The following is a 25000-nucleotide window of genomic DNA, read 5'->3' on the forward strand; positions in this document are numbered from 1 at the left end:
TTGATTCGTACAGCCCCAGATCATCGAAACACATGTAACCCGAAAATGAAGCAGACCAGATGCTGCCTGTCGGGGACAAGATTGCAGACTACTGGGAAAGGACCTGTCATGGGGAGACTATTTGCATGTTTGGGGTTGGGGGATAGACTATCTGAAGCCTCTTCAGTTATTTACAGTTTACTATCTGAAGACTGTTTGTAGTTTGGGGTTGGGGGATAGACTATCTGAAGCCTCTTCAGTTATTTATAGTTTACTATCTGAAGACTGTTTGTAGTTTGGGGTTGGGGGATAGACTATCTGAAGCCTCTTCAGTTATTTACAGTTTACTATCTGAAGACTGTTTGTAGTTTGAAACAAGTTCATTGCGGTGAACAGACTGAAGAAAGTTGTGTAGTGAAAGAAGCCTGCAGATTGTGTTGATATCTACCTCTCAGGGTGAATGTTGTTGTTGTATAATTTGGTTCCATCAAGGTAAGGTAGAACCACCAGGTGTTGTTTGAAATTCTCCTGTATCCTTACCCAACTCTACCCCTCCATTCCACTCCTCCTCTCCTCCTCCTCCTCCTCCTTCTCACCTTCAGTGTTCCCCACCCTGATGTCACTAGTAAGGGTCTCCCTGGACCATCAGCGGGCTGTGTGACAAGAAGAGGGTGTCAGCTTGGACATCTGATCTAATCCAGAGAAATTGAATGCTTTGCTCCAAAAGGAGACATTCGAAATGGCCCCCCATATAGTCCACCCATTATGGCGTCATCGACCCGAATAGGGATACCCTTCCAACTCATTGTAATTCTTATGATCTACCCCCTCATCCCACGCGCTGTCTTTGGCATCTAGTGTTACCATAGCTACTGTTGTTGGGTATCGTGGTAACACTTCAGGCAAAGTTCACAGTTGTCGATGCTTAAAGTTCTGTACATATCAGTGAACTAAAGGCGTCCGCATGCTCCGGTCAGGCTGGCGCCGAGCCGAAGCCGAGTGTGCTCGCATGCTCCCTTGAAAGACCTTCGCTTGAAAAACAAGGGGGAAAAACCGGCAATAGTACTGTTTGTCCATTTTGAGACGCCGTAGCAAGTACACACTTCTTCAAAATAGTCTTAATTCATCTAAGACAACTCAAAAAATCTGTCATTCATTTGGACGTTTTTGCAGAGGAGATTTTTGTCACGCAATTTTACATCTAACTAAGATGTTTGTTGCATTATTTCTCAATGAAAAAAATGTGCAGTAATCTCTCATTGAATGACAACAAAGACATTATTGAAGAATCCCTACTGTTGACCGATCGCAGACGAAGGCCAGTAGACTTCGGGCCACCGACTTGCCTCCAGATTTATTTTTTATTACCCTTACTGATGTCCAAAACGAACCAAAAATGTTTTGTCATGGGGCGGCAGGGTAGCCTAGTGGTTAGGTCATTGGACTAGTAACCGAAAGGTTGCAAGTTCAAATCCCTGAGCTGACAAGGTACAAATCTGTCATTCTGCCCCTGACCAGGCAGTTAACCCACTGTTCCTAGGCCGTCATTGAAAATAAAAATTTGTTCTTAACTGACTTGCCTAGTAAAATAAATAAATGGTATATACACAAAGTCTTCCCCAAGTGTTTTGTCTGGGAAGCATGCGGACGCCTGAAGGAGTTCCTAAAGAACGACAGGGGATTGGGGCTATGACTGGGTGAGAGTGTAGGAGGGGCTTGTGACAGCAGGAGGAGGGACTGTGACTACGTCCCAATTGGCACCCTATGCCCTATATAGTGCACTATTTTAGACCAAAGCCCTATGGCACCCTATTCCCTATATAGTGCACTATTTTAGACCAAAGCCCTATGGCACCCTATTCCCTATATAGTGCACTACTTTAGACCAAAGCCCTATGGCACCCTATTCCCTATATAGTGCACTATTTTAGACCAAAGTCCTATGGCACCCTATTCCCTATATAGTGCACTACTTTAGACCAAAGCCTTATGGCATCCCTATTCCCTATATAGTGCTCTACTTTTAACCAAAGCCCTATGGCACCCTATTCCCTATATAGTGCTCTACTTTTAACCAAAGCCCTATGGCACCCTATTCCCTATATAGCGCACTACTTTAGACCACAGCCCTATTTAGCCCTGATCAAAAGTAGTGCACTATACACGAAATAGGGTGCCATTTGGGATGTATCCTATGACGATGTAGGTCAGGAGGAGCAGTGAGTGTGTAACTGTACCTGGATGTGCTGCACCATGTTCCTCAGCTGAACCAGGAACTCCTTGGCCTCGGTAGCTCTGTCAGACAGGATGTTGAGGGCCTGGGACAACTGGCCCTGAGGAGGACAAGAGAGAAACATGGTCAGCATTAGACACGTCCATGTGAATGAATTAATGAATCAATCAATCAATCAATCAATCAATCAATTGGACTAAGGTGGTTGGGAGGAGGGGGGGTGGGGGTTGAAGGTGAGCGGGTCAGAGGTGGTTGGGGGTAGGGGGTCGGCGGTCGGCAGAGGGGAGGGGTCAGAGGTGGTTGGGGTGAGGGGATCGGATCGGAGGTGGGTGGGGGGTGGCCAAAGGTGGGGGAGGGTGGTCGGAGGTTGGTGGTGGGAGGTGGTTGGGGGTCGGGGGTCGGAGGTGGTTGTGGGGTAGAGTGAGGGCGTGGTCTGACACACACACACACGCACCTCCTAACAGTAACCCTGAGTGCTGTGTGCCATTGAGTGAACTGACTAGAGATCAGCCAAGTGGGGTCAGAGCTTTTTATCTTTCAGGAGGACTGAGGCGGAAGAGAGGGTGAGAGGGAGACTCTGCTTCATCTGGCCAGAACACTACCCTCAGTTCCAGAACACTACCCTCAGTTCCAGAACACAGCCCTCAGTTCCAGAACACTACCCTCAGTTCCAGAACACTACCCTCAGTTCCAGAACACTACCCTCAGTTCCAGAACACAGCCCTCAGTTCCAGAACACTACCCTCAGTTCCAGAACACTACCCTCAGTTCCAGAACACAGCCCTCAGTTCCAGAACACTACCCTCAGTTCCAGAACACTACCCTCAGTTCCAGAACACTACCCTCAGTTCCAGAACACAGCCCTCAGTTCCAGAACACTACCCTCAGTTCCAGAACACAACCCTCAGTTCCAGAACACTACCCTCAGTTCCAGAACACAGCCCTCAGTTCCAGAACACAACCCTCAGTTCCAGAACACAACCCTCAGTTCCAGAACACAACCCCCAGGTCCAGAACACTACCCTCAGTTCCAGAACACAACCCTCAGTTCCAGAACACAGCCCTCAGTTCCAGAACACTACCCTCAGTTCCAGAACACAACCCTCAGTTCCAGAACACAACCCCCAGTTCCAGAACACAACCGTCAGTTCCAGAACACAACCCTCAGTTCCAGAACACAACCCTCAGTTCCAGAACACAACCCCCAGGTCCAGAACACTACCCTCAGTTCCAGAACACAACCCTCAGTTCCAGAACACAGCCCTCAGTTCCAGAACACTACCCTCAGTTCCAGAACACAACCCTCAGTTCCAGAACACAACCCCCAGTTCCAGAACACAACCGTCAGTTCCAGAACACAACCGTCAGTTCCAGAACACAACTCTCAGTTCCAGAACACAACCGTCAGTTCCAGAACACAACCGTCAGTTCCAGAACACAACTCTCAGTTCCAGAACACAACCGTCAGTTCCAGAACACAACTCTCAGTTCCAGAACACAACCCTCAGTTCCAGAACACAACTCTCAGTTCCAGAACACAACCGTCAGTTCCAGAACACAACTCTCAGTTCCAGAACACAACCATCAGTTCCAGAACACAACCGTCAGTTCCAGAACACAACCCTCAGTTCCAGAACACAACCCCCAGGTCCAGAACACTACCCTCAGTTCCAGAACAACCCTCAGTTCCAGAAGACAACCCTCAGTTCCAGAACACTACCCTCAGTTCCAGAACACAACCCTCAGTTCCAGAACACAACCCTCAGTTCCAGAACACAACCCCCAGTTCCAGAACACAACCGTCAGTTCCAGAACACAACCGTCAGTTCCAGAACACAACTCTCAGTTCCAGAACACAACCGTCAGTTCCAGAACACAACCGTCAGTTCCAGAACACAACTCTCAGTTCCAGAACACAACCCTCAGTTCCAGAACACAACTCTCAGTTCCAGAACACAACCGTCAGTTCCAGAACACAACCGTCAGTTCCAGAACACAACTCTCAGTTCCAGAACACAACCATCAGTTCCAGAACACAACCGTCAGTTCCAGAACACAACCCTCAGTTCCAGAACAACTCTCAGTTCCAGAACACAACCCTCAGTTCCAGAACAACCCTCAGTTCCAGAAGACAACCCTCAGTTCCAGAACACTACCCTCAGTTCCAGAACACAACCCTCAGTTCCAGAACACAACCCTCAGTTCCAGAACACAACCCCCAGTTCCAGAACACAACCGTCAGTTCCAGAACACAACCGTCAGTTCCAGAACACAACTCTCAGTTCCAGAACACAACCGTCAGTTCCAGAACACAACCGTCAGTTCCAGAACACAACTCTCAGTTCCAGAACACAACCCTCAGTTCCAGAACACAACTCTCAGTTCCAGAACACAACCGTCAGTTCCAGAACACAACCGTCAGTTCCAGAACACAACTCTCAGTTCCAGAACACAACCATCAGTTCCAGAACACAACCGTCAGTTCCAGAACACAACCCTCAGTTCCAGAACAACTCTCAGTTCCAGAACACAACCCTCAGTTCCAGAACAACCCTCAGTTCCAGAAGACAACCGTCAGTTCCAGAACACAACCCTCAGTTCCAGAACACAACCCTCAGTTCCAGAACACAATATGTGTGCCATTCAGAGGGTGAATGGGCAAGACAAAAGATTTAAGTGCCTTTGAACGGGGCTATTGTACTAGGTGCCAGAGCGCATCTGTTTAAGTGTATCAAGAACTACAACGCTGCTGTTTTTTTCACGCTCTACAGTTTTCCGTGTGTATCAAGAATGGTCCACCACCCAAAGGAAATCCAGCCAACTTGACACAACTGTGGGAAGCATTGGAGTCAACAACAGGGATGCTGTGTACCACAGGGATGCTCAATTTCTCCACCCACAATGCACTCTTTAAATAGCCTACCTTCGTTTCAGTGAAGGGCTGATCATTTAAAACCCAGACTTGAATTGAGAAGGGTATGAGAGTGTATGCCATAGGCCTACCTTTTTATTAAAGAAAATGGCAGAAAGCACAGACCTACCCCCTTTTGTTAGCTTAAGATAAAGATGTTTTGGGGAAACACTTGTGACCTCTCGTTGGGGTTAAAGCCACGGACGAAGAGGAGCAGGCAAACATACATGTTTTTTAAACTCTTTTTTGACTCTTTTTTTAAACTCTTTTTTGACTCTTTTTTTGACTCTTTTTTGACTCTGACTGGTTGGCCTAACTTTTTTTTTTTTAAGTACCAAACTCAGATTCCTAATGATGTCTCAGATTTAATGACTTTGCCGAACAGGGGCAGTTTTGCTGCAAACAAGACACTGATTTGGCCTTGGAGAAATATGACAAGATGAGCCCATACTCCGATCTCTCTGTCCATTCTTAGCTTGTAAGATTCTGCTAAGATCTCCAGTCATGTAAAACATTATACAGAATTGCATGAAATATTTATAGAAGGACATTTTTTTTCTCAGACCCGCACATACAATGATAGATTCATGCAATGCTTTTACTCTAACGGAGATGTTTCCACCCCTATTCTTGTCCACGGTGGTCTGTGAACCCACAACCTTCTGGCTCGCAGCCCTGTGCACTATAAAAATTCCTGCGTTGCCATGTAATGCTTACAGGACAAGGAACAGTTTTCTAAAACTGCATATCTAAGTCTCTAGTAAATGGTAGGCATGTTCCCTGCTATATACTTTGTTGTCATTTTGATTTTGGGTGTAGAGAAGTTTTTTTTTTCAAGTGTTCAGGGAGGGTTTAGTTCAAATGTCTTTTTTTGAAGGAAGTGCCCGTCCATTTTAATTTCAGAGGTCCAATTGTCTCCAGGTAAACCTTATTAAACCTCCAGGTAAACCTTATTAAACCTCCAGGTAAACCTTATTAGACCTCCAGGTAAACCTTATTAAACCTCCAGGTAAACCTTATTAAACCTCCAGGTAAACCTTATTAAACCTCCAGGTAAACCTTATTAAACCTCCAGGTAAACCTTATTAAACCTCCAGGTAAACCTTATTAAACCTCCAGGTAAACCTTATTAAACCTCCAGGTAAACCTTATTAGACCTCCAGGTAAACCTTATTAAACCTCCAGGTAAACCTTATTAGACCTCCAGGTAAACCTTATTAAACCTCCAGGTAAACCTTATTAACTTACGCTCTTTTAGTCATCTCACTCAAACCTTTGTAATTTGTTTGTCTTATGTTTCACCTACCCAACAAGAGTATTTTCAGATTTCATTTATCAACAAATAAGGTGAAAAGTACAGTACATGTTAAAGGCCCATAAAAATCAACAGTGTAACGTTTGGATTCAGTCTTGAGTCTGTTGAACTGTTTTTCCCCCTTCACCTTTGGTCTAATAATTTTCACATGAATCGTTCCTTTCCATTTTCTAACATGGTTATGCATTTTTTATATTTCTTCTGTAAGAACCATTTTATATATAGTCCATACATTTATTTAGTCCATACAGGCCAATTCCCAAGAGAGTAAAGGGTTAACCACCTGACTAGAATTAGCAGGCCAAATTGGTGAGAGGGCTGTCAATTATCAATTAACTAATATCTGTCAAATAAACACAAAACACATGAAAACATACAATATACAATTAAATAGACTGTTTTTTGGCTGAAATGGTAGGAAAGATATCAGCTATGGCTTGAATATGAACAATGAAATATGAGCAGGCTAAATAACAAACAAACACCGTGGAGCCGGCACAGATGGTACCGGACAGATGACATGCTCCTCAGGACGATATACGGGAGCTGACACAGATGGTACCGGACAGATGACATGCTCCTCAGGACGATATACGGGAGCTGACACAGATGGTACCGGACAGATGACATGCTCCTCAGGACGATATACGGAGCTGACACAGATGGTACCGGACAGATGACATGCTCCTCAGGACGATATACGGAGCTGACACAGATGGTACCGGACAGATGACATGCTCCTCAGGACGATATAGCCGGCACAGATGGCACCGGACAGATGACATGCTCCTCAGGACGATATACGGGAGCTGACACAGATGGCACCGGACAGATGACATGCTCCTCAGGACGATATACGGGAGCTGACACAGATGGTACCGGACAGATGACATGCTCCTCAGGACGATATACGGGAGCCGGCACAGATGGTACCGGACAGATGACATGCTCCTCAGGACGATATACGGGAGCCGGCACAGATGGTACCGGACAGATGACATGCTCCTCAGGACGATATACGGGAGCCGGCACAGATGGTACCGGACAGATGACATGCTCCTCAGGACGATATACGGGAGCTGACACAGATGGCACCGGACAGATGACATGCTCCTCAGGACGATATACGGGAGCTGACACAGATGGTCAAGGACAGATGACATGCTCATCAGGACGATATACGGGAGCTGACACAGATGGTACCGGACAGATGACATGCTCCTCAGGACGATATACGGGAGCCGGCACAGATGGTACCGGACAGATGACATGCTCCTCAGGACGATGTACGGGAGCTGACACAGATGGTACCGGACAGATGACATGCTCCTCAGGACGATATACGGGAGCCGGCACAGATGGTCCCGGACAGATGACATGCTCCTCAGGACGATATACGGGAGCCGGCACAGATGGTACCGGACAGATGACATGCTCCTCAGGACGATATACGGGAGCTGACACAGATGGTACCGGACAGATGACATGCTCCTCAGGACGATATACGGAGCTGACACAGATGGTACCGGACAGATGACATGCTCCTCAGGACGATATACGGGAGCCGACACAGATGGCACCGGACAGATGACATGCTCCTCAGGACGATATACGGGAGCTGACACAGATGGCACCGGACAGATGACATGCTCCTCAGGACGATATACGGGAGCCGGCACAGATGGTAGTGGACAGATGACATGCTCCTCAGGACGATATACGGGAGCCGGCACTGATGGTACCGGACAGATGACATGCTCCTCAGGACGATATACGGGAGCCGGCACAGATGGTCAAGGACAGATGACATGCTCCTCAGGACGATATACGGGAGCTGACACAGATGGTACCGGACAGATGACATGCTCCTCAGGACGATATATACGGGAGCTGACACAGATGGTCCCGGACAGATGACATGCTCCTCAGGACGATATACGGGAGCCGACACAGATGGTCCCAGACAGATGACATGCTCCTCAGGACGATATACGGGAGCCGGCACAGATGGTACCGGACAGATGACATGCTCCTCAGGACGATATACGGGAGCTGACACAGATGGTACCGGACAGATGACATGCTCCTCAGGACGATATACGGGAGCCGACACAGATGGCACCGGACAGATGACATGCTCCTCAGGACGATATACGGGAGCTGACACAGATGGCACCGGACAGATGACATGCTCCTCAGGACGATATACGGGAGCCGGCACAGATGGTAGTGGACAGATGACATGTGGGTCCTGTGTGGCTCAGTCGGTAGAGCACAGATGACATGTGGGTCCTGTGTGGCTCAGTCGGTAGAGCATGGCGCTTGCAACGCCAAGCGTTGTGGGTTCGATTCCCGCTGGGGTCACCCATATGTAAAAGTAGTGGCCCCAGCCGACTTGTAAGTCGCTTTGGACAAAAGCGTCTGCTAAATGGGATATATTATTATATATTATGCTCCTCAGGACGATATACGGGAGCCGGCACTGATGGTACCGGACAGATGACATGCTCCTCAGGACGATATACGGGAGCCGGCACAGATGGTCAAGGACAGATGACATGCTCCTCAGGACGATATACGGGAGCTGACACAGATGGTACCGGACAGATGACATGCTCCTCAGGACGATATACGGGAGCCGGCACAGATGGTCAAGGACAGATGACATGCTCCTCAGGACGATATACGGGAGCTGACACAGATGGTACCGGACAGATGACATGCTCCTCAGGACGATATATACGGGAGCTGACACAGATGGTCCCGGACAGATGACATGCTCCTCAGGACGATATACGGGAGCTGACACAGATGGTCAAGGACAGATGACATGCTCATCAGGACGATATACGGGAGCCGGCACAGATGGTACCGGACAGATGACATGCTCCTCAGGACGATATACGGGAGCCGGCACAGATGGTACTGGACAGATGACATGCTCCTCAGGACGATATACGGGAGCCGGCACAGATGGTACCGGACAGATGACATGCTCCTCAGGACGATATACGGGAGCTGACACAGATGGTACCGGACAGATGACATGCTCCTCAGGACGATATACGGGAGCCGACACAGATGGTACCGGACAGATGACATGCTCCTCAGGACGATATACGGGAGCTGACACAGATGGTACCGGACAGATGACATGCTCCTCAGGACGATATACGGGAGCTGACACAGATGGTACCGGACAGATGACATGCTCCTCAGGACGATATACGGGAGCTGACAGGTGGCATCGGACGGCCAACACGCTTCTTAGGGCGACTGTCTTGCCTCTCCAGCCAAACCAACAGTGTCGTCGCTGTCTCTCCTTCGCTGCTTCCGCCTGCTTCCATGGCAGGCTTTTGTCTCCTGCCATTATTTCATCCCAAGTCCAGGATGTCCTCCACTCCTGGCTTTCCTCCCAGGCCCAGGATCCCTGCTCCTCCTGGGCATGCTGCTTGATCCGTGGGTGGTGGGATCTTCTGTCACGGTCGTTGGAATAAATGGACCAAGGCGCAGCGTACGTAGAGTTCCACATGTTTAATTTAAATGAAACAAAAACAGTAAAGAGCAAAACGAAAGGTGAGTATGGAGTACTCACAGGCCACTACACACAAACAAGACCCCACAAAAACACAGTGAGGGAAATGGCTGCCTAAATATGATCCCCAATCAGAGACAACGATAGACAGCTGTCTCCGATTGGGAACCATACCAGGCCAACATAGAAATACAAAAACTAGAGTACCCACCCTAGTCACACCCGAACCAAACCAACATAGAGAATAAAAGGCTCTCTATGGTCAGGACGTGACACTCACATAAATAAACATATGGAAAACATATTTGTGTGTGCACTCCAAGTACAGTAGTATGTATAACGTCCTCTGTGGCAACATGGGAATTACATTTCAATGAATGACCCCATATTATAGACATAAGGGGTTTTGGGCATGGGATGGAGTCTGACCAGGGAATTTGAATGTCTTGGAACATACAGAAAATACACTGGGAAAACAGAGAGTAAACACTGGCTAAGCACTGGGAAAACAGAGAGTAAACACTGGGGAAACAGAGAGAAAACACTGGCTAAACACTGGGAAAACAGAGAGTAAACACTGGGAAAACAGAGAGAAAACACTGGGGAAACAGAGAGAAAACACTGGCTAAACACTGGGAAAACAGAGAGTAAACACTGGGGAAACAGAGAGAAAACACTGGCTAAACACTGGGAAAACAGAGAGTAAACACTGGGGAAACACTGGGAAAACAGAGAGAAAACACTGGGAAAACAGAGAGTAAACACTGGGAAAACACTATGGACCCTGGTCCCCCCCCCACAGACAGAACACTATGGACCCTCTCCCCACCCCCAGACAGAACACTATGGACCCTGGTCCCCCCCCCCAGACAGAACACTATGGACACTGCCCCCCAGACAGCACACTGTGGACCCTCGCCCCACCCCCAGACAGAACACTATGGACCCTCGCCCCACCCCCAGACAGAACACTATGGAGGAGGAGTGTTCCGGGTTGGAGCGAGCGGTCGCATCTACACTTCGGTCCGCAGGTAGTATAACTTTTCATTACATTTCATTATAGTACAACGGTTTGATTTGTCTAATCTTAGCAATTTCTTCTTAGCTAGCTACATAGCCGTCTTTGTATCAAAGATAATTGCGTAATTATCGTATTTCGTCGTCCTAACGTAGTCTACACTGCTATCTGCCCAGCAGCTAGCTAACGTCTACCGTCTACTAGCACTGTAGAAACTATTACACTCAACTGAACGACTCGATTAGTGTAGTGTTAGCTAGCTACATAGTTGTCTTTGCTGTCTTCGTATCCAAGATAATTGTGTAGTTTAGAGTGTGTAGACTTAGAGTGATTATCTTAATTTACCGAGGTTAGCTAGCCAGCTATTTGTCGTCCTTAACGTAGGAGATACTGCTAGCTAGCTAGCCAACAGCTAGCCAACGTCTACCGAATTAAACTTCAACAACCCGGTCAACATCCCGCTTCGCTCCACAGGTAGTATCACATTTTCATTTCACTTCATTACAGTACAACGGTTTGATTTGTTTGATCGTAGCTAGCTAGCTACATAGCCGTCTTTGTTCTAAGACAATTGTGTAGTCTAGAGCAATTTTCTAGGTTAGCTAGCAAGCTATTGTCGTTCTTTTAACGTAACGTAACGTAATCAACACTGCTAGCTAGCCAGCTAGCCCCCGAATAGCAGCACTGTAGAAACTATTACACTCGACGGAACGACTTGATTAGTGTAGTGTCAACAACGCAGCCACTGCCAGCTAGCCTACTCCAGCAGTACTGTATCATTTCAATCATTTTAGTCAATAAGATTCTTGCTACGTAAGCTTAACTTTCTGAACATTCGAGACGTGTAGTCCACTTGTCATTCCAATCTCCTTTGCATTAGCGTAGCCTCTTCTGTAGCCTGTCAACTATGTGTCTATCTATCCCTGTTCTCTCCTCTCTGCACAGACCATACAAACGCTCCACACCGCGTGGCCGCGGCCACCCTAATCTGGTGGTCCCAGAGCGCACGACCCACGTGGAGTTCCAGGTCTCCGGTAGCCTCTGGAACTGCCGATCTGCGGCCAACAAGGCAGAGTTCATCTCAGCCTATGCCTCCCTCCAGTCCCTCGACTTCTTGGCACTGACGGAAACATGGATCACCACAGATAACACTGCTACTCCTACTGCTCTCTCTTCGTCCGCCCACGTGTTCTCGCACACCCCGAGAGCTTCTGGTCAGCGGGGTGGTGGCACCGGGATCCTCATCTCTCCCAAGTGGTCATTCTCTCTTTCTCCCCTTACCCATCTGTCTATCGCCTCCTTTGAATTCCATGCTGTCACAGTTACCAGCCCTTTCAAGCTTAACATCCTTATCATTTATCGCCCTCCAGGTTCCCTCGGAGAGTTCATCAATGAGCTTGATGCCTTGATAAGCTCCTTTCCTGAGGACGGCTCACCTCTCACAGTCCTGGGCGACTTTAACCTCCCCACGTCTACCTTTGACTCATTCCTCTCTGCCTCCTTCTTTCCACTCCTCTCCTCTTTTGACCTCACCCTCTCACCTTCCCCCTACTCACAAGGCAGGCAATACGCTCGACCTCATCTTTACTAGATGCTGTTCTTCCACTAACCTCATTGCAACTCCCCTCCAAGTCTCCGACCACTACCTTGTATCCTTTTCCCTCTCGCTCTCATCCAACACTTCCCCCACTGCCCCTACTCGGATGGTATCGCGCCGTCCCAACCTTCGCTCTCTCTCCCCCGCTACTCTCTCCTCTTCCATCCTATCATCTCTTCCCTCTGCTCATACCTTCTCCAACCTATCTCCTGATTCTGCCTCCTCAACCCTCCTCTCTTCCCTTTCTGCATCCTTTGACTCTCTATGTCCCCTATCCTCCAGGCCGGCTCGGTCCTCCCCTCCCGCTCCGTGGTCCGACGACTCATTGCGAGCTCACAGAACAGTGCTCCGGGCAGCCGAGCGGAAATGGAGGAAAACTCGCCTCCCTGCGGACCTGGCATCCTTTCACTCCCTCCTCTCTACATTTTCCTCCTCTGTCTCTGCTGCTAAAGCCACTTTCTACCACTCTAAATTCCAAGCATCTGCCTCTAACCCTAGGAAGCTCTTTGCCACCTTCTCCTCCCTCCTCAATCCCCCCCCTCCCCCCCCTCCTCCCTCTCTGCAGATGACTTCGTCAACCATTTTGAAAAGAAGGTCGACGACATCCGATCCTCGTTTGCTAAGTCAAACGACACCGCTGGTTCTGCTCACACTGCCCTACCCTGTGCTCTGACCTCTTTCTCCCCTCTCTCCAGATGAAATCTCGCTTCTTGTGACGGCCGGCCGCCCAACAACCTGCCCGCTTGACCCTATCCCCTCCTCTCTTCCCAGACCATTTCCGGAGACCTTCTCCCTTACCTCACCTCGCTCATCAACTCATCCCTGACCGCTGGCTACGTCCCTTCCGTCTTCAAGAGAGCGAGAGTTGCACCCCTTCTGAAAAAACCTACACTCGACCCTCCGATGTCAACAACTACAGACCAGTATCCCTTCTTTCTTTTCTCTCCAAAACTCTTGAACGTGCCGTCCTTGGCCAGCTCTCCCGCTATCTCTCTCAGAATGACCTTCTTGATCCAAATCAGTCAGGTTTCAAGATTAGTCATTCAACTGAGACTGCTCTTCTCTGTATCACGGAGGCGCTCCGCACTGCTAAAGCTAACTCTCTCTCCTCTGCTCTCATCCTTCTAGACCTATCGGCTGCCTTCGATACTGTGAACCATCAGATCCTCCTCTCCACCCTCTCCGAGTTGGGCATCTCCGGCGCGGCCCACGCTTGATTGCGTCCTACCTGACAGGTTGCTCCTACCAGGTGGCGTGGCGAGAATCTGTCTCCTCGCCACGCGCTCTCACCACTGGTGTCCCCCAGGGCTCTGTTCTAGGCCCTCTCCTATTCTCGCTATACACCAAGTCACTTGGCTCTGTCATAACCTCACATGGTCTCTCCTATCATTGCTATGCAGACGACACACAATTAATCTTCTCCTTTCCCCTTCTGATGACCAGGTGGCGAATCGCATCTCTGCATGTCTGGCAGACATATCAGTGTGGATGACGGATCACCACCTCAAGCTGAACCTCGGCAAGACGGAGCTGCTCTTCCTCCCGGGGAAGGACTGCCCGTTCCATGATCTCGCCATCACGGTTGACAACTCCATTGTGTCCTCCTCCCAGAGCGCTAAGAACCTTGGCGTGATCCTGGACAACACCCTGTCGTTCTCAACTAACATCAAGGCGGTGGCCCGTTCCTGTAGGTTCATGCTCTACAACATCCGCAGAGTACGACCCTGCCTCACACAGGAAGCGGCGCAAGTCCTAATCCAGGCACTTGTCATCTCCCGTCTGGATTACTGCAACTCGCTGTTGGCTGGGCTCCCTGCCTGTGCCATTAAACCCCTACAACTCATCCAGAACGCCGCAGCCCATCTGGTGTTCAACCTTCCCAAGTTCTCTCACGTCACCCCGCTCCTCCGCTCTCTCCACTGGCTTCCAGTTGAAGCTCGCATCCGCTACAAGACCATGGTGCTTGCCTACGGAGCTGTGAGGGGAACGGCACCGCAGTACCTCCAGGCTCTGATCAGGCCCTACACCCAAACAAGGGCACTGCGTTCATCCACCTCTGGCCTGCTCGCCCCCTACCACTGAGGAAGTACAGTTCCCGCTCAGCCCAGTCAAAACTGTTCGCTGCTCTGGCCCCCCAATGGTGGAACAAACTCCCCACGACGCCAGGACAGCGGAGTCAATCACCACCTTCCGGAGACACCTGAAACCCCACCTCTTCAAAGAATACCTAGGATAGGATAAAGTAATCCTTCTCACCCCCCTTAAATGATTTAGATGCACTATTGTAAAGTGGCTGTTCCACTGGATGTCAGAAGGTGAATTCACCAATTTGTAAGTCGCTCTGGATAAGAGCGTCTGCTAAATGACTTAAATGTAAATGTAATGGACCCTGCCCCCCAGACAGAACACTATGGACACTGCCCCCAAACAGAACACTATGGACCCTCGCCCCACCCCCAGACAGAACACTGTGGACCCTCGCCCCACCCCCAGACAGAACACTATGGACCCTCGCCCCACCCCCAGACAGAACACTATGGACCCTCGCACCACCCCCAGACAGAACACTATGGACCCTGGTCCCACCCCCAGACAGAACACTATGGACCCTCGCCCCACCCCCAGACAGAACACTATGGACTCTCGACCCACCCCCAGACAGAACACTATGGACCCTCGCCCCACCCCCAGACAGAACACTATGGACCCTCGCCCCACCCCCAGACAGAACACTATGGACCCTGCCCCCCAGACAGAACACTATGGACCCTCGCCCCACCCCCAGACAGAACACTATGGACCCTGGTCCCCCCCCCCCCAGACAGAACACTATGGACCCTCTCCCCACCCCCAGACAGAACACTATGGACCCTGGTCCCCCCCCAGACAGAACACTGTGGACCCTCGCCCCACCCCCAGACAGAACACTATGGACCCTCGCCCCACCCCCAGACAGAACACTATGGACCCTGGTCCCCCCCCCAGACAGAACACTATGGACACCCGCCCCCAGACAGAACACTATGGACCCGCCCCACCCCCAGACAGAACACTATGGACCCTCTCCCCAACCCCAGACAGAACACTATGGACCCTGGTCCCCCCCCCCAGACAGAACACTATGGACCCTGCCCTCCAGACAGAACACTATGGACCCTCGCCCCACCCCCAGACAGAACACTATGGACCCTGCCCCCCAGACAGAACACTGTGGACCCTGCCCCCCAGACAGAACACTATGGACCCTGGTCAGATGTAGTGCAGCTGTAGTTTCTATCAGGTGTTTTTCAGGGAGAGCAGCTCCTCACAAAGCAAATCACCAGGCAACCAACACCACTTACTGAACCTGTCAATCATTATACACTGCCCCTATACACTCTCAGCTCCTATAGCTTTCTCTCATTCAGTCAGGACACACACACACACACACTGCCCTTTCAACCATCCTTTATTAGCTTCTCATTTTCTGTTTCAGTCCCAGACTTGTCTCATTGTCCTCTCTGAATCAATGAAGGTCGATCAGGGGTATGTCGCCTTGTTAACAGTGGCTGTTGCGTGCTCAGTGACGCGGCAGAAGCTCTCTGTCACACAAATGAAACCAACACAGTTGATTTGATTGTCTAGAGGGGGTTTTCCACAGTGTCTGATGAAATCAATACTGTTGACTTGATTGTCAGGAGGGGTTTTTCAACAGTGTCTGATGAAACCAGCACAGTTGATTTGAATGTCTAGAGGGGGTTTTCCATATTGTCATATCCATCTGTCTGTGAGTAAGCAGCATACAGTACATAGAGCGTTGGGCCAGTAACCAGCAGGTAGCCTAGTGGTTAGAGCGTTGGGCCAGTAACCAGCAGGTAGCCTAGTGGTTAGAGCGTTGGACCAGTAACCAGCAGGTAGCCTAGTGGTTAGAACGTTGGACTAGGAACCAGCAGGTTGCCTAGTGGTTAGAGCGCTGGGCCAGTAACCAGCAGGTAGCCTAGTGGTTAGAGCGTTGGACAAGTAACCAGCAGGTAGCCTAGTGGTTAGAGCGTTGGACCAGTAACCAGCAGGTAGCCTAGTGGTTAGAGCGTTGGACTAGTAACCAGCAGGTAGCCTAGTGGTTAGAGCGTTGGACCAGTAACCAGCAGGTAGCCTAGTGTTTAGAGCGTTGGACTAGTAACCAGCAGGTAGCCTAGTGGTTAGAGCGTTGGACTAGTAACCAGCAGGTAGCCTAGTAGTTAGAGCGTTGGACTAGCAAGGTTGCAAGTTCGAATCCCTGAGCTGACAAGGTACAGATCTGTCGTTCTGCCCTGGAACAGGCAGTTCCTGCAGACAGCCCACTAGGCTAGCAAAGAATTAGTTCTTAACTGACTTGCCTAGTTAAAAAAAAGGTAAACTATTAAAAAATAAAGAATCATGAAATGGGTTTCCATGGCCGAGCAGCCGCACACAAGCCTAAGATCACCAAGTGTCGGCTGGAGTGGTATGAAGCTCACCGCCATTGGACTCTGGAGCAGTGGAAACATGTCCTCTGGAGTGATGAATCACGCTTCACCATCTGTCAGCCCAACGGATGAATCTGGGTTTGACGGATGGCAGGACAACGCCACCTGCCCACAGCATACAATGACATTCTAGACGATTCTGTACTTCCACCTTTGTGGCAAAAGTTTGGGCAAGGCCCTTTTCCTGTTTTAGAGACGTTCAACGTGACACCGTCATAGGATGCCACCTTTCCAACAAGCCAGTTTGGCAAGAGTAAGTGCTGTTATTGTGAAGTGGAAAAGCAAGGTCCATACAGAAATGGTTTGTCGAGATCGGTGTGGACGAAGCCCTGACCTCAACATCAGTGCCCGACCTCACTAATGCTCTTGGGGCAGAATGGAAGCAAGTCCCAGCAGTAATGCTCCAACATCTGGTGGAAAGCCTTCCCAGAAGAGTGGAGGCTGCTATAACAGCAATGTTCCAACATCTAGTGGAAAGCCTTCCCAGAAGAGTGGAGGCTGTTATAGCAGCAATGTTCCAACATCTAGTGGAAAGCCTTCCCAGAAGAGTGGAGGCTGTTATAGCAGCAATGTTCCAACATCTAGTGGAAAGCCTTCCCAGAAGAGTGGAGGCTGTTATAGCAGCAATGTTCCAACATCTAGTGGAAAGCCTTCCCAGAAGAGTGGAGGCTGTTAAAGCAGCAAAGGGAGGACCAATTCCATATTAAAGCCCAATGAGATGTTCGACGAGCAGTTGTCCACATACACTTAGGATTATACTTCCAGTTTATACATACTATATACATTTCACAGGACAGCATATTTTATATTAGTTATCTTTTGTTTGTTTTTAGCCTTCAGCTACCTTCAACTCCTCCCATTAATCTCTGAACACCATCCAGTCCCAGCTACCCTCAACTCCTCCCATTAATCTCTGAACACCATCCAGTCCCAGCTACCCTCAACTCCTCCCATTAATCTCTGAACACCATCCAGTCCCTGCTACCCTCAACCCCTCCCATCTATCTCTGAACACCATCCAGTCCCTGCTACCCTCAACTCCTCCCATTAATCTCTGAACACCATCCAGTCCCAGTAGGACAGTAGGAAATCTAAATTTTGTGGGCTGCATACACTCATTCACCCCACCCCACACCTCCAAAAACAAACACATTCGCCCCTCTCTCCCTTCTCTCCCCTCTCTCCCCTTCCACCCATAGATAGACCTACAGCTGTATCTGTGAAAGCATATACAGCTCGGCTGTTTAAGAAGGCATGCCAAATTGCCAAATTGAGCAGGAATGAGAAGATTTGATTAACCAATATCTAGTCCTAGCTAATGGAGGTCTGACTCCCCCCCCCCACCTTCCCCCCAACACACACGCTGCCCCCCCCCCCCGTTGTGACCCATTTTTCCAAGCACCTCAGTACAGTCAGACCGTTTGATTATTCTGTGCCGCCAGGGCCACAATAATTCTGCCCCCTCTCTGATTGTCCGAGTGTGACCCCATGGGTTACTGCAGCCTGGGTTGTCAGCACTGCCAATACCTTGGTGAAGTATTCCACCGGAACTCCAACCCGGCTAGGTACGAGATCGTCAAGGATCTCATTAGCAGCGTTCAGAAAATCCTTGTAAATTATGCTCTCCTGTTTCATGGGGCTTTGGCTTTGTTGGACCAACCCTGGCAGGCAGGCTCAGACTGTTGAGGGTGCAGGGATGCTTTAGTGGGTCTCTGACCTCGTTCATCTATCTGTCATGGCTGCTCGCACGGATAATGACTTCTCCTTAGTGGGTGAGTCGCTCTGGTCGGTGTCTAGGATATAGGGTTGGCACCGTTCCATCATGATAGGACAAAAATAAACAAACAATATCTTTTTTATTTTAAAAATGTATATCCCATATCTGCGCAAAAGTGAAGACTCTCTCTCACAGACACACATGAGCTCTGGCATTTGCAACCATTTTCCTTCCTCACTCACTAACTCATCAAACTTTTCCAGTCACAGAGAAAAAACAGACACCCCATTATTTCTACCTTGTTGATGCCTAATTTCAGGTACTTTTGTGTTCCAGTTCCTTGTATTTCGAGAATTATTATTTCATGAATTGTCCTATCTTTTATTATTTATAAATCTTATACATCAAATATGGAATAGAAATGATTTTACAACATTCCCTAACTTCAATAGTATAGTGTAATTATAGTTTATTGTTGTATTTTATTATTTATATATATACATATATATTACAATCGCTACCATTAATATTGCTGGATGTTCCATTTTAGAATAGTCATGTAGTGGCCTTGGTGTCTTGGAACAGTTGGTTGTGGAATACAAGAGTTACACATCTCCCTTTTAGTCTGTCTTTGAAGAGTGTACACAGTACTTTACGGCGTTCTGCAACCTGGCATCATCCCAACGGTGAAGCATGGTGTCGGCAGCATCATGTTGTGGGGATGTTTTTCAGCAGCAGGGACTGGCAGACGAGTCAGGATCGAGGGAAAGATGAACGGAGCAAAGTACAGAGAGATCCTTGATGAAAACCTGTTCCAGAGGACTCAGGACATCAGACTTGGGCAAAGGTTCACTTTCCATCAGGACAACGACCCTAAACACACAGCCAAGACAACACAGGAGTGGCTTCGGGACAAGTCTCTGAACGTCCTTGAGGGGCCCAGCCAGAGCTCGGACTTGAACCCGATCGAAAATCTCTGGAGAGACCTGAAAATAGCTGTGCTGCGAAGCCAAGCTTGTAGTGTCATACCTAAGAAGACTCGAGGTTGTAATCGCTGCCAAAGGTGCTTCAACAAAGTACTGAGTAAAGGGTCTGAATAATTATGTAAATGTATTATTGTAATTTATTTTAATTTTATTAAAAATAAACTGTTTGCGTTGTCTTTATAGGGTATTGTGTGTATTGATGAGGGGGAAAAACGATTGAATTCATTTTAGAATAAGGCTGTAAAGTAAGAAAATGTGGAAAAGGTCTGAATCATTTCCGACTGTACATGGATACAAACGCTGAACAAAAATAAATAAAAACGCAACATGGAACAATTTCAATGATTTCACTAAGTTACATTTCATATAAGGAAATCTGTCAATTAAATTAGGCCCTAATCTATGGATTTCACATGACTGGGAATACAACAATGCATCTTGTTGGTCACAGATACCATAAAAAAGGTAGGGGAGTGTATCAGAAAACCAGTCAGTATCTGGTGTGATCACCATTTGCCTCATGCAGCGCGACATCTACTTTCACATAGAGTTGATCAGGCTGTTGATTGTGGCCTGTGGGATGTTGTCCCACTCCTCTTCAACGGCGGTGTGAAGTTGGTGGATATTGGCGGGAACTGGAACACTCTGTCGTACACGTCGATCCAGAGCATCCCAAACATGCTCAATGGGTGACATGTCTGGTGAGTATTCAGGCCATGGAAGAACTGAGACATTTCCAGCTTCCAGGAATTGTGTACAGATCCTTGTGACATGGGGCCCGTGCATTATCATGCTGAAACATGAGGTGATGGCGGCAGATGAATGGCACGACAACGCGTCATTCATCTAAAATGACGTGGGAGGAGTCTTATTGTAGAGAAGTTAACAATAAATGATCTGGCAACAGATCTGTTGGACTTTCCTACAGTCAGCATGCCAGTTTCACGCTCCCTCAAAACTTGAGACATCTACGGCATTGTGTTGTGTGACAAAAACACATTTCACTCACAGGGATGTAAACAAATTTGTGCACAAACATTTGAGAGAAATAAGCTTTTTATGCGCGTAGAACATTTAATTCAGCTCATGAAACATGGAACCAACACCATAATTTGCAAATAAATTCATTAAAAATCCTACAATGTGATTTTCTGGATTTTTTTTCTCATTTTGTCTGTCATAGTTGAAGTGTACCCATGATGAAAATTACAGGCCTCTCTCATCTTTGTAAGTGGGAGAACTTGCACAATTGGTGGCTGACTAAATACTTTTTTTCCCCACTGTGTGTGTGTGTGAGATATATATATATATATATAGGGAATGAAACAAAGGGAGTGACACATATAGGGAAGGAACCAAAGGGAGAGACAAGTCTAGGGAAGGAACCAAAGGGAGTGACATATATAGGGAAGGAACCAAAGGGAGAGACATATATAGGGAAGGAACAACAGGGAGTGACAGTATATAGGGAAGGTAATCAAGGAAGTGATGGAGTCCAGGTGAGTCTGATGACGCGCAGGTGCGCGTAACGATGGTGACAGGCGTGCGGCCATAACGAGCAGCCTGGTGACCTAGAGGACGGAGAGCGAGCACACGTGACCTAGAGGGAGCACACGTGACCTAGAGGGAGCACACGTGACCTAGAGGGAGCACACGTGACCTAGAGGGAGCACACGTGACCGAGAGGGAGCACATTTGACCTAGAGGCCGGAGAGGGAGCACACGTGACCTAGAGGGAGCGCACGTGACCTAGATGGAGCGCACGTGACCTAGATGGAGCGCACGTGACCTAGAGGGAGCGCACGTGACCTAGAGGGAGCGCACGTGACCTAGAGGGAGCGCACGTGACCTAGAGGGAGCGCACGTGACCTAGAGGGAGCGCACGTGACCTAGAGGGAGCACACGTGACCTAGAGGGAGCACACGTGACCTAGAGGGAGCACACGTGACCTAGAGGCCGGAGAGGGAGCACACGTGACCTAGAGGGAGCACACGTGACCTAGAGGGAGCACACGTGACCTAGAGGGAGCACACGTGACCTAGAGGCCGGAGAGGGAGCACACGTGACCTAGAGGGAGCACACGTGACCTAGAGGGAGCACACGTGACCGGGAGTAACTTTGTTATTGTTTCAACTGCAGATTGCACCTTTAATGTGAGTTGTTACAATGTGCATTGAGCCCTTCTTGCAAAAAATTCTAATAATAATTCTAATGAGATTTTGTAATTGCACATTAGCCGGCCCCTGACGGGGATGTTACAATGTTGGAACGAGACCTAATCGTGGTTTCACAGGGGACCCTGAGGACGCCCCTGGTATTGATGTGTGTGTGTGTGTGTAATCATCTTTGTAATTACGGCAAGTGTGAACACATGGTCGTCATGAATAATGCATCACAGAGCTCCAAGGCACGCGCGTACACACACACACACACACACACACACACACACACACACACACACGCGGCTCCAGAGTCGTTCTACGTTTTTCACGTTCTCGGTGACCAATTGGATTAAAGCCTCCGTAGTCGAGTACGGAAGGAAGTGGGCTCTTCTGTAGCACAAGGGTTTGCATCCCCAAATGGCCCCAAAGTCCCCATAGGGCTCTGGTCTAAAGTAGTGCCCTATATAGTAAATAGAGTGGCATTTGGGAATCACACAAGGACATTAATACTGCAGATGTAATGTCAACTAAACCCCACCCCCGAAGTACTGAATAATCTGGCATTTAAAACCCCCATGTTCTGAGAATTCATTTAACACTATTTTCTATGTTACACCTGGGAACCTGTGTGTGTGTGTGTGTGTGTGTGTGTGTGTGTGTGTGTGTGTGTGTGCGCACAACAATTGGAGGGCAAAGAGAGTGTGACCTATTTTCCCAAAGCTACTGTACTTTTTCTAGAACAAACAAAAAAAACGAATATAAACTTTTCTAGTTCACGGCTCAACTCTCTTTCTATGGCTTTCTAACAGGCCTGGGTGAGGCTGTCTCAGAGGTCAAGCAGGCCTGGGTGAGGCTGTCTCAGAGGTCAAGCAGGCCTGGGTGAGGCTTTCTCAGAGGTCAAGCAGGCCTGGGTGAGGCTTTCTCAGAGGTCAAGCAGGCCTGGGTGAGGCTGTCTCAGAGGTCAAGCAGGCCTGGGTGAGGCTTTCTCAGAGGTCAAGCAGGCCTGGGTGAGGTTGTCTCAGAGGTCAAGCAGGCCTGGGTGAGGCTGTCTCAGAGGTCAAGCAGGCCTGGGTGAGGCTGTCTCAGAGGTCAAGCAGGCCTGGGTGAGGCTGTCTCAGAGGTCAAGCAGGCCTGGGTGAGGCTTACTCAGGAGTCTGGCATCAAGCAGGCCTGGGTGAGGCTTACTCAGGAGTCTGGCGTTAAGCAGGCCTGGGTGACAGTGAAGCCTGTCTCTGCTCTCTTGCCAACTCCTTATGAAGGAGAACAAAACCGTTCGAGGACCAGGTGAAAGACCAAGTAGGCAAAAGTAGTTAAAGGGAAATGTCAAAATATTTCAACTTCATATTCATAATCTCCAGCACCACCCCAACAGCATCAGTGAAAATGGCGTGTTTCTAGTCCGATGACATCATCCGGAAACCAACTATGAGTAGGAAAAGGTTATTTTTTATTTTACTAGACTTTGCCTGCTCATATTTGGCTATAAATCACATGATACACCCATTGGTGAACATTTTTGAAATGTCCTTTTTTAGGATTACGTTCTCTTATTAATAAACTGAGAGTTCACAACATCTAACATGCTGGATCAACAAGGAATCTGACGACTACAGTAGCTAGAAGCTGGATCAACAAGGAATCTGACGACTACAGTAGCTAGACTCTGGATCAACAAGGAATCTGACGACTACAGTAGCTAGAAGCTGGATCAACAAGGAATCTGACGACTACAGTAGCTAGACTCTGGATCAACAAGGAATCTGACGACTACAGTAGCTAGAAGCTGGATCAACAAGGAATCTGACAACTACAGTAGCTAGAAGCTGGATCAACAAGGAATCTGACGACTACAGTAGCTAGAAGCTGGATCAACCAGGAATCTGACAACTACAGTAGCTTGCTTCTGAAGCCTCTCTATAGTTCTCTATAGCTGCGTTTAAATGGCACCCTTTCCCCTACTTTTGACCAGGCCCCATTGGGGAATAGGTTCCCATTCGGAAAACAAACTATATGTTGGGGTGGCAGGTAGCCTAGTGGTTAGAGTGGTGGACCAGTAACCAGCAGGTAGCCTAGTGGTTAGAGTGTTGAACCAGTAACCAGCAGGTAGCCTAGTGGTTAGAGTGTTGAACCAGTAACCAGCAGGTAGCCTAGTGGTTAGAGCGTTGGACCAGTAACCAGCAGGTAGCCTAGTGGTTAGAGCGTTGGGCCAGTCACCAGTAGGTAGCCTAGTGGTTAGAGCGTTGGACCAGTAACCAGCAGGTAGCCTAGTGGTTAGAGCGTTGGACCAGTAACCAGCAGATAGCCTAGTGGTTAGAGCGTTGGGCCAGTAACCAGCAGATAGCCTAGTGGTTAGAGTGCCAGTAACCGGTTAGAGTGCCAGTAACCGAAAGGTTGGTGGATTGAATCACTGAGCTGACAAGGTAACAAAAAATATGTTGTTCTGCCCCTGAACAAGACAGTTAACCCACTGTTCCCCAGTTGGCCGTCATTGTAAATAAGAATTTGTTCTTAAAACTGACTTGCCTAGTTGGACCAGTAACCAGCAGGTAGCCTAGTGGTTAGAGCAGTAACCAGATCATAAGGAAGCTATCCCACATAGCCTACCCCTACAGGCAGAAACACACTGGCCATAGGGCAGTTTGGAAAAATGCCAGATGGGCCGGTCCATCTTTAACCCAGTGTGTCTAAAATTATGTTTTTAAAACAGAATTCTCGATATTTGCCTGATAATGTGGGCAAGAAGAAGAAGAAGAAGAAGAAGAAGAAGAAGAAGAAGAAGAAGAAGAAGAAGAAGAAGAAGAAGAAGAAGAAGAAGAAGAAGAAGAAGAAGAAGAAGAAGAAGAAGAAGAAGAAGAAGAAGAAGAGAAAATGCCCGGGGCCGATTTGTGGTCCCAGTCTCTCTTTGTCAACAGGCCAACCCATAGTGACTGGGCTGACTGATTTATTATTCATCTGTTATTGCAGTCGGGAATTAATTATGCATCAGGAATCATTAACTATCCAGGGAAAGAGTCATAGCTCAGAAAGGACACAGAAACAGATACCTGACAGATACCTGGGAGG

At 48.5% G+C, this 25000-nt stretch overlaps 1 protein-coding gene across 9 annotated transcripts in view; it reads right to left on the bottom strand.

Annotated features, from left to right (window-relative positions):
* LOC135526907 (E3 ubiquitin-protein ligase TRIM9) overlaps positions 1-25000 on the bottom strand; it is a 91084-nt gene that overhangs the window by 46448 nt on the left and 19636 nt on the right. For 7 of the 9 annotated variants that reach the window (XM_064955576.1, XM_064955580.1, XM_064955578.1 and 4 more), the window contains exon 2: positions 2217-2312. The exons of the other annotated variants lie outside the window; for them this stretch is intronic. In XM_064955576.1, coding sequence (XP_064811648.1) covers positions 2217-2312 — 96 coding nt within the window. The remainder of the gene's footprint in view (positions 1-2216; positions 2313-25000) is intronic. 9 annotated transcript variants of the gene reach the window in all.

This window comes from Oncorhynchus masou, chromosome 32, assembly GCF_036934945.1.
Source record: "Oncorhynchus masou masou isolate Uvic2021 chromosome 32, UVic_Omas_1.1, whole genome shotgun sequence".
Taxonomy (NCBI): Eukaryota; Metazoa; Chordata; class Actinopteri; order Salmoniformes; family Salmonidae; genus Oncorhynchus; species Oncorhynchus masou.